Below are 16199 nucleotides of genomic sequence, written 5' to 3'. Positions count from 1 at the left end.
CTTTCCTAAACTACTTTTGTAAAGGTCATTTTCCTTGTCTTGTGGGGTCTCTGAAGTCTCTGTTTCTTTATCCTAGTGGTCAACTGATGGGTTAACAGACTTTCTTAAACTCCTGGAGCCAGAATAAATAAATAAATCCTCTCCAGGTCTTTGCAAATTGGCTGTGTGTTGCAGCCAATGCTTCAGTGCTTAGCCAGGCCATTTGTAACTTGGCTTTAGCCTTCACTCTCGCTTGTGCTAAGCCTGAAGGTCAGCCAGAGGTGAAACTGTGGCCTTTCCAGGTCTTTCCTGAGGACATGTCCTGAGCATGTGTACAGTGTTCCCGATCCCCCTGAATATACAGAAGTTTTCAAATTATTATTCCCCAAGTATATCAATCCTCAGCTTTTCCTCCCCGGTTTCTACATGTCCGTGGTTTGACCCGTCTTTCCACGTTTTTGAACAATCTCCTCCAGACAACCACTTCTCTTCATTAAGAGGGTCCTGAGTCAGGTGGTGCAAAGGCAAGCCCTTTGTTTTCGGTCCTTCAGGGAGTCTCCAAACAGGTCAAAAGATAAAAAACACAGTTCCTTGGGGACAAGGTACCCTCTGGTCTCTTCAGAACAAGGAACCCCCTAGGGGAACACTGGATGCTGATTTCTAGAATGCTGCTACACCAAGGAGGCAAGGCTGGGCAAGGGCAAAGAAAAACACAAGTGCCACTGCTCTACCATGCTTCAGGGGCCCTCTTCCCAATCACGCATTTGCTCCGTTTCTGTAAACCCTTCACGACTTTCTGAAGTTCTGATGAAGTTGCTTCTGACAGTTTCTGCCAGGCTTTTTCTGTGGACCTAAGAGAATAACTCTACCATTTTCATTGTCTTTGGCAGCAATGCATCTCACTTGTGTTTGCAACTCCTTTTCCAGTAGTTAGAAACGTGGCTGCCACTATCCTTAATTGTTTGCTTACTTGATCAATTCCTCTGTGCCTGTGTGCTAAGCGACTTCAGTCATGTCCGACTCTTTGCAGCCCCATGGACTATAGCCCGCCAGGCTCCTCTATCCATGGGATTCTCCAGGTAAGAATACTGGAGTGGGTTGCCTTTTCCTCCTCTAGGGGATCTTCCAGACCCAGGGATTGAACCTGTGTCTCTTATGTCTCCTGCTTTGGCAGGTGGGATCTTTATCAGTAGCACCACCTGGGAAGCCCCAATTCCTCTGTATGTATCCAGTATTCTAACTTCACCATTATCGCCATCCCTGCGTGAACATCCTCTTCTTTGCTCTGACTCTGGTTCCCTATGGCAGGGGTACCCTCTACTGCAGATGTCATCTGCTTCTGCTAGGACTAAGTACTTTATTTACTGTTCATGTTTTAATTTTATTAGTGTTATTGGGGGCTTATATAGCTGATCTTGAAATAAGAAAAACTACTACTAGAAACAAAGTATAATTCTTTTCAAATTGTCATGAATTCTTCTTAGGTATCCCCCACCCCCACCCCAATGCTCTCATGGTGTAGCTAGGAACAAATATGATTTCCATTCAGTGACAGGAAAATAGAGGAAGAAGGCCACTCACCATGGTACCCACAAAATTTATGGTAGCCAGTTGCAACAGCACCCTCTGTGATTTGGGGAATTCTTGGTCAACACCCTCATCCATGCCTTCAGCAGCTTTCCAGATCTTCATTACTTTCCTCAAGCCCCCACTATATTCTGTCTAACTTCACTCTGAAGAGATTAACTTTGCTTTTTGTTTGTTAAGCAAACGCAGGCAAACAAATGTCAACTTCTCTCAGTGTTGTCTCCATTCTCCCCTAAACCTACTAACAGCAACCAGGGGCAGACTGAAGTTTTGTGGTGCATGAGCAGATACAACTGGAGAAGGGAGAACTTTTTTAAAAAATGGATGCAAAAATATTTACCTTTGCAAAGTTTATAAAAACACATGAGCATGTTAAATCTTTGCCAGGGTCCCTCCGAGGGCCTTTGGAAGATGTCTTTAGAAAATGGGCGTGGGAGGAAGGGAGCTGGGGCTTCAGCAGCCTTAGATAGGCACACACATTCTCCCCTGGATTCTCCTTTTACCCAGAAGTGGCCCCCTCCCCCTCCCTCCGCGCTCCGCCCGTTCTCCTCCCCTCCCATCTCCCCCCCTCCCTTCCCCTCCCCCTCTTCTCCTTCCATCTTCCTTTCTTCCTCTTCTCCTCCCCTCCCTCCCTCCTCCTCCCCTCCCCCTCTCCTCTCCCCTCCCCATTCCCTCCCCATTCCCTTCCCATCTTCCCTCCTCTCCTTCCTCTTTCCTCTCCCCCTCCCACCCCTCTCCTTTTCCTTCCCTTCTTCCCCATCCTCCTCCTGGTCCTCCTTCCATCCCAGGGCCACCTACCCTGTCAAGCTCCAGATCTTCTGGGAAGCCTCTGATTCACTCTTATTTTTCCTCCTCCTTTACTGAATCACCCACTTCAGGTTATAAATGTGACCCTGTTCCTCTCAAACTTAAAAACAAAGTAGCCAATCAATCCTAACAGTGTCAACCACCCCTACCCCCGCTCCCCAGTTGCTCCATCTCCAAATTCCTTTCCAGCCACCCAATTTGCTCCCTTGCCTTTAACAACAAAATTCTGGGAAAACCACTGGCCTCTCTCCCTGTTCCCCATTCGTTTCCCAATTCATGGCACTCTTCCTTTGGCTCTCATAACTTGGCTGAAATAGGTTTGGGTAAAGTCATCAATGACTGTTTTGTTCACTTTAAGTTTATTAGTGATTAAAAACAACAACAACAACCCAAGCAGTAGAATTTTAAAAAGTAATGGTCCTCCTAGTATCTCAAACAGTGAAGTGTCTAAAATAGAATTAAGTTTCCCATTACCTCCACTAAGTACATGCCTCGGAATGCCTACTCTTAACAATTTCATGTTTAGAAATGGTTACTTCTCCTTACTTTTTGCTTTATTCATCCATATCTAAAACAAACACATATACTATTACATAGGATTTCTCTCTCTCTCCTTTTCCTTTTTCCTTCCCTTCATTCCTTCAGAACATAAATCTCATCACATTGAATCTTCTTTCTCTTCAATTAATCATATATCACAGCTACACTTACAAACCAACAGATATAAATCTACACAATTCTTTTTGACGATTGTATGGTATCCCACACTAAAGGTACACTGTTTTGTCTTTTAAAAAAATATTTATTTGTTCAGCTGAGTCAGGTCTTAGTTGTGACATACAAGCTTAGTAGTTGTGATGGCGTATGGGCCTAGTTGCCCCACAGCATGTGGGATCTTAGTTCCCTGACCAGGGATCAAACCTATGTCTCCTGCATTACAAGGCAGATTTTAAACCACTGTACCATCAGGGAAGTCCCAGGCTATACTGTTGTTGATTCAGCTATACCCTGTTGGAGTGCATTCAGGTTCTTTTGACTAGGTTGAAGCATATAAAAGTGCCACTTTTGTAGGCTTGTTTTTTTTTTTTTTGTTTGTTTTGTTTTCTGTTACATACAATGTTATAATAAATATCCATTTGTGCGTATCTCTATAATCTTTTCTTTCTGCCGATAAATTCCAAGAAGTGGAACTGTAGCGTTAAAGGTGTATATATTTTATTCCTAGATTGCTTTCCTAAAATGGTGACATAATGTATGTTCCCATCAACAGCCTTTTGGGAAGTTATACGTCACAATGACCTCTTTTCAGTGCTCCTCTTAGCAGGCTTCACAGTAAACTGTACAGTCGGCTCTTGGTATCTGCAGGGGTTGATTCTAGGATCCCCCTGGATACCAGAATCCAGGTATGCTCAAGCTCATCATATAAAGTGGTGTAGTACTGTCAGCCTTCCACATCCCTGGTTCTGCTTGACCATCCTCTCCAGGGTTGGTTGAATCTGGATGCAGAACCCAGAATACAGAAGGCCAACTGGGCTTCCCTGGTAGCTCAGTTGGTAAAGAACCTGCCTGCAGTGCAGACTAGGGTTCGATTCCTGGGTCAGGAAGATCCCCTGGAGAAGGAAAAGGCAACCCACTCCAGTATTCTTGCCCGGAAAATCCTAATCCCATGGACAGAAGAACCTGGTGGGCTATAGTCCACGGGGTCACAAGAGTCAGACACAACTTGGTGACTAAACCACCACTGTGTTTGCTATTGTTAATCACTTTTTATCCTGGCATCACTTTCAACCAGCTTTCCACTTGCCTCTTTCTGTCTCTTGCCCCAACCTCTCCCAACCAAGTACTAACCAGGCCTAACTCTGCTTAGCTTCCAAGATTTGCCATGGTTCTGCCAAGATTTACTTTTCTAGTCACACTGCTGCTACTGCTGCTGCTGCTGCTAAGTCGCTTCAGTCATGTCCAACTCTGTGCGACCCCATAGACAGCAGCCCACCAAGCTCCACCGTCCCTGGGATTCTCCAGGCAAGAACACTGGAGTCTAGTCACACTAAATGTTCTATTCTTTCCTTAGGGAAGTTTATGGTTTCAACTATATCATCTCTGCACTCAGCCTGCCAATGAATTGACCCCAAGGTGACTTCACCTGAACTGGAAAAGAATTTCCCTTCCTGAAGATGTCATACAATCATTATCCAGAAAATTGTGGTAATAACTTCTTGATTACTATTTAATATTCTATAGTAAGTCCCCTGGATTGCATGGTGTACATGCTCTACAATCACCATTGATAGCTGTGTTCTCCATTCCTCTCCCAAGTTTAAACTTCTGTATCAAAACGCTCTTCTGGAGGGCGTGGCAAAAAAGGAACCCTCCTGTACTGTTGGTAGGAATGTAAATTAGTGCAGCCGCTATGGAGAACAGTATGGAGGTTCCTCAAAGAACTAAAAATAGAGCTACAAAATGATCCAGCAATCCCACTCCTGGGCATATATCCAGAGGAAAGCATAATTTGAAAAGATACAGGCACCCCAATGTCCACTGCAGCACTATTTACAATAGCCGAGACATGGGAACAACCTGTATGTTCAACAGGGCAGTGGATAAAGATGTGGTGCATACATACAGTGGAATATCACTCAGCTGACTTTGCAACCCCAGGGACTGTAGCCCACCAGGCTCCATGGAATTCTCCAGGCAAGAATCCTGGAGTGGGTTGCCATTCCCTTCTTCAGGGGATCTTCCCGACCCAGGGATTGAACTCAGGTCTCCTGCAATGCAGGAAAATTCTTTACTATCGTTACCATTAGGAAGCCCTAAAAGAAAGAATGAAACAATGCCATTTGCAGCAACATGGATTGACGTAGGGATTGTCATACTGAGTGAATTAAATCAGACAAAGACAAATATCATATGATATTGCATGACTGAGCGACTGAACTGATGGCTTATACGTGGAATCTATTAAAAAAAAAAAAGACACAGAAACAGAACTATAGATGTAGAAACCAACTTATGGTTACCAGGAGGTATGTGGGGGGATAAACTGGGAGACTGGGATGGACATACACATACTACTATATAAAATAAATAACTAATAAGAACCTATTGTATGGCACAGCGAACTCTACTCAATACTCTGTAATTGCCTATATGGGAAAAGAATCTGAAAAAAGAATACATATATGTATATAACTGATTGACTTGACTACACACCTGAAACTAACATCACATTATATGTAAACCAACTACACTCCAATAAAAATTTAAGAAAAATAGAACAACACATTCTCCTGGATAGCTGCAGCTTGGTGTTTTACAAACATTGCCAGTATAAAAGGCCCATTGTTGAACTTACCATCAGCCCCTCTTGAAATGCTCCTTAGGCATTTCTTTTCTTAGTAAATTAGACTGCCATTCACTGGGATGCATAATTTAGAAACCTGGAAATTCATCCTAGTCTACTTCTGTCTCTCTCAATTCACATCTGATAGGTCACCAAGTCCTGCAGTTTTGATCTCATATTCCTGAAATCCACCACCTCTTTTCAAACTCGAGTGCTGCTGTCCTGACAATCTCTTTCCTAGACTAAAAATAACTTCATCACTGGTCTTCCTACTTTTTTTTTTTGCCTTGCCTCCCTTCTGTTACCCACACTGCTGCCAGAGGAATTATTTAACATTCAACTCAATTCTCACCATGAGAAAAATCCTTCAATATCCATACTGTCAAGAGGTGAAAATCTAAACTTCTTAGCATGACTTTAAAAGCTCTTTATTATCCAATACCTACTTAACGGTCTTGCCTCATTTCCTGATATTCTCTGAAAGTGCCCTAGGCTTCAGATATATGGATCTACTTTCAAATTCCCAACATGCCAAGCTCTCTCTCTAATAATTCAGTGCCTTTGCACCTGCTCTCCTTCTGCTTGGAATTCCTTGTCAGTCGTGATGGCTTGACAAACTCTGACTTAAATTTCAAGACTCAACTGCAGGGTTATTTTCCCTTCTTTAAATTGTTCAGTTAGCCATATGTGCTGTGTACTTGAGTTCCTTGTTGATATGGTACAAACATGCACTATAAATAAATTTTAACTATTTATTTATTTTTGTTTCATTAATTGGATTTTTTAAACTGGGTTGTAAGCTTCTAGACAGTAGGGACTATATGATTAATCTCATCTTTGCATGCCCAGTGCTTTACTGAGACTGGCCTTGAATATTTTTAATAGGCACTTGAATGCATGTGAAACAAATTATTAAGAAGAACAGCAACCTGACTGAACTTAAGCTATTGACTGTCACCTAAGTAGCTTTAAAGAAATTGCAAAAAATAAATAATACGTTAAAGCAAATTTAAGAACAGAAAACTAAATTTCCTATTATTTCACTATCCTAATCACTGTTTTAGTGCATTTAGTTTTCATCTTTTCTCAACCATGTGATATTAATATATATATGTTTATGTTTAAACATGTATGTATATATTTATATTTTATATAGCTGTAATTAAAATCTATTGGAGAAGGAAATGGCAACCCACTCCAGCATTCTTGCCTGGAGAAATCCTGGGGATGGCAGAGCCTGGTGGGCTGCCATCTATGGGGTCTCACAGAGTTGGACACGACTGAAGCAACTTAGCAGCAGCAGCAATTAAAATCTACATGCACTTTGGGATTTCCCTGGTAGTCCAGTGGCTGAGATTCTGTGATCTCAATGCAAGGGACCCCGGTTCAATCCCTGGTCAGGAACTAGATCCCACAGGCTGCAACTAAGACTTCGCATGCCCTACTACAGATCCTACAATCTGTATTAAGACCCGATGCAGCCAAATAAATAAAATTTTTTTAAAAAAGCATTTTTATAAGTTTTCAAGCTTAACAAACTTTTTAAAACATATTTCTAACAGTTTTATAGCCCTCCAAATTATTATTTTCCAGGACTACAAATATCTCAACTCCCTACTAAGGTTGATAGTCTAAATGAGACTTAGGTTATACCCAGTTTTCTATTATAAATAGGAATAGATCCAGGTTTTGTGAACCTGAAATTTATACAATTTTGAGTGACGTTTTCAGAAAAAGAACACAAAATTATCTTACTTTTGCAAATAGGACCATGTGAACACATTGTGTTTCACAGGGGCCTGTAAAAGTGGGAAGGGAGTCCTGAAGGTTAATTTTCATTGGCTTTGTGGTTATTGACCTCCAACTAGAAATAATCCTGGACTAAACATTTTGAGCATGAATTTTTTTCCCCCCTTTGCTTCCATGGTGTCTAAAGGATTCCCAGTTACCAGGATCCCATTTGCCTTGTGGGGGTTGGGAAAGGAAATGGTCATTTATTGAGCACCTATTACATAATGACCAGTTTCTATATATTTTTAAATTTAATTCCTACCACAAGCCTGAAAACTAAAATCTCCATGTTACAGATGAGAAAACTGAGGTGCAGTGCACTTAAATCGTATGCCCAGAGTTACACATCTAGTGACTGAAAGGGTTGGATCCTTCTGGTCTTATTTCAAAGCTCATATCTTCCTGACTACATCAGGGTGTCTCCACAGCCTCATAGCTTCGAGCTTATTGTGGAAAACCAGTTCTTAGTGATTTGTTTTGAGAATGACAGAATACAAAACTTGCAGAATCCTGACACGGTTCATGGAAGAAGGTAATTTAGATCAGTGGTGGCTAGACTTTCACAGGTGCATTTAGGAGGGAGATTTGGCTCTTTCTAGCCTGCCTGGACAGAGAAGGCAATGGCATCCCACTCCACTACTCTTGCCTGGAAAATCCCATGGACGGAGAAGCCTGGCGGCCACAGTCTCCGGGGTCTCATGAGAGTCGGACACGACTGATTCGCTAAACAATCTGCTTACAGACACGCATCACCTTGCTGGAAATAGCAGAGCATCTGTGGTCGGAAGACCTGGGTTAGGTTAGGACTTGCTATGGTCTACGTGAGTGACCTTGGGAAAGTCATTGAATCCCCTAGGTTCCCATTTTCCCCTTCTGATGCAATGAGGATGCCAAGTGACACAACCTGTCTTACCCCAGGGTAGTTATGAGTGTCAAATCTGACTGTGACCAGCACTTGGTGAACTTCAGTGTTCCTACGATATTGAGTAGCACTGCTGGAGTAGCTCCAGCTCCGCGCCACCTGCCCACAGGTAAGGGTGAGTGACAGGTGGGTGGGATGCTGCTGATGGCTCCTTTAGGTTAACTCTCAGTGGTGCCATCCCAGCTTCACCCATACCCCCGACCCCCAAGCTGCCACGTGATTCCAAGGGCTTCTGGGCCGTTACTCCTCAACGCCCAGTGAAAGGCGGCGAGCAGCCGGCCAGAGGCTGTGCAAAATCGAGAGTCTGAGATTCCGAGGAATCTTTTCCTCCTCAATCTGAGAGCGGATCGTCAAAACATGCCAGATATTCATCACTAAACGCAGTTTGCAAAATCCTAGCACCGTTCTGCCCACCGTCTCTTTGCTCTGTTAGGTGCTGACGCATTTATCTTGGAATTTTATCTGCCGCGTTAGAAATCCTTTAGTCCTTGTCAGACTTAATTTTTTTTGGGGGGGGGGGCAGTCTGTAGTTCTGGGAAACCGGGAGAAAATTTAAAAAAAAATTCAGTTTTCTGTTGGCGTTTGAATACCCTTCACCATATCCATGTTGAAAGCTGATGGAAGCAATATTATTTTCCTTAAAAAAAAAAAAAATGCTTAAACAGATTTCCAACCCTGGGACTAAACTCATGCCTCGTATCGGGATCTAGGTGAATTTCCGAGCGTGGACCTGCGGCTCTGCAGGCCCAGCCAGCCGTCTCCTGCCGCCCACCTTGGCCCCGGCCCAGGTGGCGGCCGGCGTGGACCGGGAGCCCCACCTGGCTCGGCCGGCGGCGGCCGCACAAAGAGCGGCGCAGGCGGCTGCCGGGCCGAGCCGCAGAAAGTAGTCCCGACCACGCCGGCTCCCGATGTTGTTCGACGTCGCTTCACGCCCTCCGCGGGGAGGGCCGAAGGGTCCGGCCCGGGAAAGAATCCCTTCGGAATGCGCCGCTGGGCGGCCTTTCCCCTCTGGCCCGCTTCTGCTGGTCCCGCAGATCTCCCGGGGTCTCCTCGCCGAGGCTGTGCGCACGGTCTCCTCTTCTTTTCTAATCGGTCCGGGAGGCGGTGCCGAGGGAGGGGAGGGCTCGGCCGCGCGCAGGGAGACCTCGGCGGCGATCCGTGACGGCGGGAGGCGTATCCCTGCGCCGCTGCGTGAGAGGAAGAGGCTGAATGAGGAGCTGCGCGGGGGAAGCGGGGCGCCGGGGGAGGAGGCGGCGGGATGGAAGCAGACGCTGGCGTCGCGCGAGCTCCGGGCGGAGCGGCGCGGTAGAGAGGGCGGCGGCGGCGGCGGCGGCGCGCGCGGAGCCTTGACGGGCCACCTTTTCTTTCTTCTCTCTGGAAACCTGGGAAGCATGAGCGTGCAGACCTGCCGCTGCGGCGGCCGCCCCGGCTCCTCGCCTCCCCTTCTTCGGGCCGCCCCTCGCCGGTGAGAGAAGCGAACGCGAGCAGGGAAGATGGGGGCCGTCCTGAGGAGCCTCCTGGCCTGCAGTTTCTGCGTGCTCCTGAGAGGTGGGAGAGAAAGCGGGGGGACGGGAAAGTTGGTGGGGTTGGCGGGGGGGAAGGAGGGGGTCTCGTTTTGTTGTGTCTACGAGGGGGAGGGGAGGGGGGAGGCGAAGCTGGGGAAGAGGAGTCGGGAGAGGCCTGGTCGTGGGGAAGGAGGGAGCAAGGGGCCCGGGAGAAGGGGCTGCGCGCTCCGCCCGGCCACGCTGCAGCCCCCGCCTCGCTTGCCCCACCGCGTCGGGACAGAGCGTTCGTCCGGGCTGCCTGGCGGGGTGACCTGCCCCCGGAGCCCCATCCTGTCCGAGTGACTGGAGATCGGTGGGTCTCCTGCCTGCAGTCACCGGGGACGAGGGGCTTTGTACGGATCTTGGCTCTCGGAACGTTGGAGCCCAAGATGCTTCGGCGTTTGGATTTCTCCCTCCAAGCCCCCACCTTTTCCCTGTGGGTCCCGTGAACTTTTAGAGCCCTCTTACTATTTTTTCCAGGCTTTGTAGCAACTAATAACTGGTTTCCGTGGAGGATATAATGATCGTGGGTGAGAGCACAGTTGGAAAGGGATTCCGAGGTTATAGGTCGAGTGTTTTCAGCCTTGGGGAGTCGCCTGGGCTCCAGCCCGTAATAAAATAGAAACGTTGCCCTTGCAACCTCTGGCATTCAGGACTTGCCCCTATTTTCGGAGCATGCAAGTGTACAGTTGGCACCAAGTAGGAAAGTCATCCTGGGTGGAGAGGAGCCTGTCCTGGGACCTAAGTTATCATCTGCTGCGCTCCCCTGGAGACTGCGTGGCACGTTGGTAAATAACATAGGCTATTCTAGGGAATCTGCCCCAGAATCGCGTAAATTCAATGGTCCCAGGTTTTGTTTTTTAGATTGGCCTGCGAAACTGTCACACATACTGCGACTTTTATTTTGTGACAGTTCACTGAGGTTTTTGACTGGCCCGCAAGATTTCAACAGCTCTTCTCACATCAGTAGTGAAGTGGTGATGACTCTGATGCTATGGAGCATTTACTAGCAGAGGAATTTAAGTACCAATTGATGGAATGACTTGAAGCTTTGGTTTCAGTTAACAATTCTCACTTGTGTTCACGGTCAGTTCTTTTCAGGTATGGGACTTCTTGGGTCTAAGGAGATTTTTAGCTGTTAATTTAATAGGCTAAATTTGTGTTCAGTGTGCACACTTACTGAAGTTTCCAGAACACAATAGTAACAGTCTTGTGTTATAAATGAGCCGGATATGCCATTTCTGAGTATATGTTTATTGGATGAGCGTGATTGACATTGTTTTGGAGGAGGAATTTTTTTCTTTAGTTACACTTTAGGATTATTCAGGGAGATCCCCTGGAGAAGGAAATGGCAACCCACTCCAGTGTTCTTGCCTGGGAAATCCCATGGACTGAGGAGTCTGGCAGGCTACAGTCCTTGGGGGTCGCAAAAGAGCTGCTGATTTAACTGAGACACAACTGAAGTGACTGAACAGCAGCTGCAACAGCAGGATTATTAGGTCTGCCTGTTTTATCTACTTATACTTAATTACAACTCACTGTAAGCATATTCTAAACTATTTCCACGTGTGAACTTTAGAAAGCTAGTGCTTATTTTATTTTCTTGGCAGAGAATTGGATGTAGTGGTATGTACTTGAGAGGTCTAGTAATTATATATTTATTTTAGTATGATATAGTCCCTATTGAAGGGGATTTTGCTATAGTTGTGAGAAACAATTTTATTTGACATAGAATATGGATAATTTTAAGACAGAAGGTTAATAGAATTAACAAATAGAGTCCCCTGTTGGGTTAAAGCCTTGGTGAAATTGCATTCCATTACCCAGATGCTTCTGGTTGCTCAGTTGTATTTCTTGGAAGAGAAGGTTATGTTGTAAATGCCACTTGTTTAACACCAGGATTTGAGCCCAGAATTGAGTTTATTCATTATTGGAGTTAAGAGAAGTTACATTTGAAATAATATTGTGAAGTATGATATTATGTAAGAAGACCTAGAAAAGTTAATAGTTCAAATTGCCTCCTTTCCACCAACAGAATTTCCAAAAGTGAAGCTCTTATTTTAAATATAGTCTAATCATGGTTTAAGGTGGCCTTTGAATTTAACATACTTAACCATGGGTATATATTTGAACTAGAACTCTTTTTACTGTGAAAGATTTTTATTCATAATTTAGGTTCTTCTCATTCCTTGATAATGTCATCCTCTGTTAAAATTGTGTTATTAGCTAATCTTGGACTCCAGGGAGAAGTGATTACTTTGTTGTATTAAGATCACTTGTTGTATTAAGATCACTTTTCTTCACAGAAGAGTTGGAGGTTTAACATTGGGAAGATGGGATGATGGGAGAGTTTGGGAGACCTTTGGTCCTCTGGCCCAGTTAAATCAATAGCTGAAAGCCGGGAAATAATGCTATCATTATCTGGACTGTGTCCTCATCCTTGTCATCAGAGGACAAGGTGTAATGGAAAGATTGGGGGACTTGAGCACCCAAACCTTGAGTTTAAAGTCCATGTTGCCGCTGTTAAGTCACTTCAGTTGTGTCTGACTCTGTGCGACCCCACAGACGCAGAATCCTGTCCCTAGGATTCTCCAGGCAAGAACACTGGAGTGGGTTGCCATTTCCTTCTCCAATGCATAAAAGTGAAAAGTGAAAGTGAAGTCACTCAGTCCTGTCCGACTCTGCAGCCTGCCAGGCTCCTCCATCCATGGAATTTTCCAGGCAAGAGTACTGGAGTGGGTTGCCATTGCCTTCTCCTAAAGTCCATGCTTCACTACCAGATAACCTTATGATTCTGATCTAGTCAGTTTCTCTGGGCTCCAGTTTATTTATATGTAAAATGTGGGTAGTATTACCAAGCTAGTTTGCAAATTTGTTGGTCATATTAAATGAAATACTGAATATAAAGTGATTTGCAAATGTTATTTTTTGTTACAATTTTCGATGGTAGACATATCCTCAGATGCCGGGTATTTGAGATTTAATTTCTATGAGATTCACAAGTTCTTAAAGATTTTGATCCTCTGGTCTAACCACTTCATTTGCAAGTGGGGAAACTCACATTCAGAGAGATTATAACTTGATCAAAATCTTACAGCTGATTAATATTAGAGCATGGGTTTATTTTCATTCTTTCAGCAATTAGCTGTGGAATACCTACTGTGTATCAGACTCTGATGGTGCATTGGTGAGCAAAATCAACATGGGCCCTGCTCTGATGGACCTCACCATCTAGGTTGCCATCCTTAACTTCCATCCAGTTACTGGTTAGAAAAGATTATAGCTCTGATTTCCTAGAAAAGGAAAGTTATGACCAACCTAGATAGCATATTCAAAAGCAGAGACATTACTTTGCCAACAAAGGTCTGTCTAGTCAAGGCTATGGTTTTTCCAGTAGTCATGTATGGATGTGAGAGTTGGACTGTGAAGAAGCTGAGCACGGAAGAATTGATGCTTTTGAACTGTGTTGTTGGAGAAGACTCTTGAGAGTCCCTTGGACTGCAAGGAGATCGGTCCTGGGTGTTCTTTGGAAGGAATGATGCTAAAGCTGAAACTCCAGTACTTTGGCCACCTCATTTGAAGAGTTGACTCATTGGAAAAGACTTTGATGCTGGGAGGGATTGGGGGCAGGAGGGAAAGGGGACGACAGAGGATGAGATGTCTGGATGGCATCACCGACTTGATGGACATGAGTTTGAGTGAACTCCAGGAGTTGGTGATGGATAGGGAGGCCTGGCTTGCTGCAATTCATGGGGTTGCAAAGAGTCGGACACGACTGAGCGACTGAACTGAAAAGTTTTGGAATACCATAGGTGTGTAAATTTTATAATACTGTGTCCCAGCATATTTTGAGAAGGCTTTGTTGTTTTGTAAGAATCCTGTGCTACTTATCTTTTTTTGTTGTTAATTTGTTTTGGGGGGTGGTTGGTGGTGGTGGTAAATACTGTGAGCACAAGCCACTAGTGTTTTCCATCTCAAATTTCTATAGGCGTGGTCCTTGGCAAATTAATTAATATCCAGTATAATGAGATCTTAGGAAGATAGAATGAATTTTGGAGTGGGAATCAGAATTTGATTCTCATTCTAAGTTTGCCAGTAGCTAGCTGTGTGACCTTGGATAGGTCATTTAATCTTTGTACACCTTCATTAGCTTCATTAGGATAATGAATCTTCTTTTGCAGGTTCTTAATTCATAGTAACACACTAAGGGCTCTGAGAAGTTATAGGGTAGAGACCAGTTTTAACTTTGTTGAAATCTACTGTTTCCCAAACTCAACAATGAACTTTTTTTGGTGAATTCTGTAATTTTGTAACATTCTGCTGAAGCTGTGTTCCAAGAACACATGTAGAGAGAACCTGAGCTAGGTAGCCTTTTAAGCATTAGGGTGAGTCATGTGAATTGATATTTGGTGACAGTTTCATATAATTAAATTTGATACTTTAATCCCTGCTTACTTACTTGGCTTTAGATTTGCTCATCTGGCTAGGAAATAATTTGGTTATGAAACTTTTGGGTTTCAGCTCATTGTTTTCATCAGGCCTAACAGTAATTTCCCATGGTTCAGTTTTTCAGAGAATTTTTCTTTTCTTTAATTGAAATTTTTCCATTTGCTGAACTGAAATGCTTTTCTATATAGTTAGTTGTATATGCTTTGACTATCAGAAAGGTTAGTCTTTTTTTGAGTATCAAGGAAGGTTCTTTGAAGGAGTATAAAAATGGAAAATATTCTATGTGAATTTATAAATTTATAAACATAATGGAAAAATAAGTAAACAGGTTATAGTTGTGTTTAGGCCATGGGTAAGTACTATGAGAAAATTGATTTTTATCATGGAAATTTTATTGCAAACATATTCTGAGAAGACTATACAGAGGGGCACTGTAGCAGAAAGCTATAGGCTTTATTGACAAACCAAGTTCAAGTCTCCTACCACTTTGGTACCCTTGGACAGGTTACCTAGCTTTGGTTCCTACTATTAGATGGGGATAGTATCTTCCAAGATTTCTGTGAGAACTCATGGTTTGTTTGCAAAGGGATAGATAGCATAATGCATGGTCAGTAGTAGATTTTGCGTGAAGAGTTACTATTGTTAAGATGGCTAATTTAAAAGAAATATTAATGCTCAGGAAAGACAAAACATGTTTTGGGCACTGTTTTAGGCCAGTAGGTTTTGAACTTGATTATTCTGCAACTAGAACTACATGAAATACTTCGATATTTTCTGTTTTAATTTAAATAAACAACATGGCCTCTATCTACTTAATTTATCTTACCTTTTAAGGGATTACAACTTGAACCTTTTATGTGATTATTATAAATAAGAATAAATAGTTGATTATGATATTTATTTTAAAACTGCCCATATTTATGGAGAAAATAATCAAAGCATTTCTAATTGAAATTTTTGTCATTGTATTATTTGTTTATAATAATTAAAATCATTCGATTGATGGACTTCTCCCTGTAGGGTGGTTAAATACTATACTGAGCTCCTGCCTTGTATGTTTCATGCTTTATATGAGACAGAGTCTTTATATTTCTTCTGTAAAAGGAGCCTCCTCTTAATGAATAGAATTCTGCTTCTTGTGAATAACTTGGAAATTTAGTCAGATACCTGTACTAGGCAACCTAAAGAATAGAATATTTGCCTTTGAGATTATTCATTTAAAACATAATTCATCATAAGTATAAGGAAAACTGTTATTTGTTATTATTAGTACCTGCTTTTGTTTCTCAAGCTGTTAGTGTTATTTGTGGCAGTAGTGACTTTTCTCACAAAAGGTTTAGGTCATTCACATGAGAGATTGGAAAATTCTGAAATGTGCCTGGGCTCAGTTTAGTGAAAACTGTAAGTAATTCAGTGCTAAATTTTGTTTCTGTAATACCTTGCTTGGAAGGGCCAGGAGCTTGGGGATGTGGAGTGAAATCATACTTTTAGGCCAAAAAAAAAAAAAATAGTGAATTTTTAAGTTGCTAATTGACACTAGAAAGATGAATGACTGACCTAAGGCCAGATTGCTTGTACTGTGGACAGTAATTTTACAGACAGTGCCTTCTGTGTGCACCTAAATTCACTTGTACCTTATGGTTTTGAAAGTGATACCAATCACTTTTGATAGGGGAAAATAAATATCATTGTAATTTTGGAGGTCAAGAGGCTCTTTAGTTCTTCTTCGCTTTCTGCCATAAGGGTGGTGTCATCTGCATATCTGAAGTTATTGATA

General features: G+C 43.2%; 1 protein-coding gene across 2 annotated transcripts in view; it reads left to right on the top strand.

The window, feature by feature from the left end:
• Window positions 1–9590: 9590 nt before the first annotated feature.
• The window catches only part of LRP6 (LDL receptor related protein 6), a 170983-nt gene continuing 164374 nt past the window's right edge, over window positions 9591–16199 (top strand). The window contains exon 1 of one of the 2 annotated variants that reach the window (XM_040235199.1): window positions 9591–9977. In XM_040235199.1, the coding sequence (XP_040091133.1) occupies window positions 9923–9977 (55 nt within the window). In that variant the 5' untranslated portion in view covers window positions 9591–9922. The remainder of the gene's footprint in view (window positions 9978–16199) is intronic. The other variant, XM_040235198.1, reaches the window with a different exon arrangement.

Source organism: Oryx dammah, unplaced genomic scaffold (assembly GCF_014754425.2).
Source record: "Oryx dammah isolate SB20612 unplaced genomic scaffold, SCBI_Odam_1.1 HiC_scaffold_29, whole genome shotgun sequence".
NCBI lineage: Eukaryota > Metazoa > Chordata > Mammalia > Artiodactyla > Bovidae > Oryx > Oryx dammah.
Note: the sequence above shows the minus strand (reverse complement) of the source record. Positions and strands in the feature narration are given on the sequence as shown.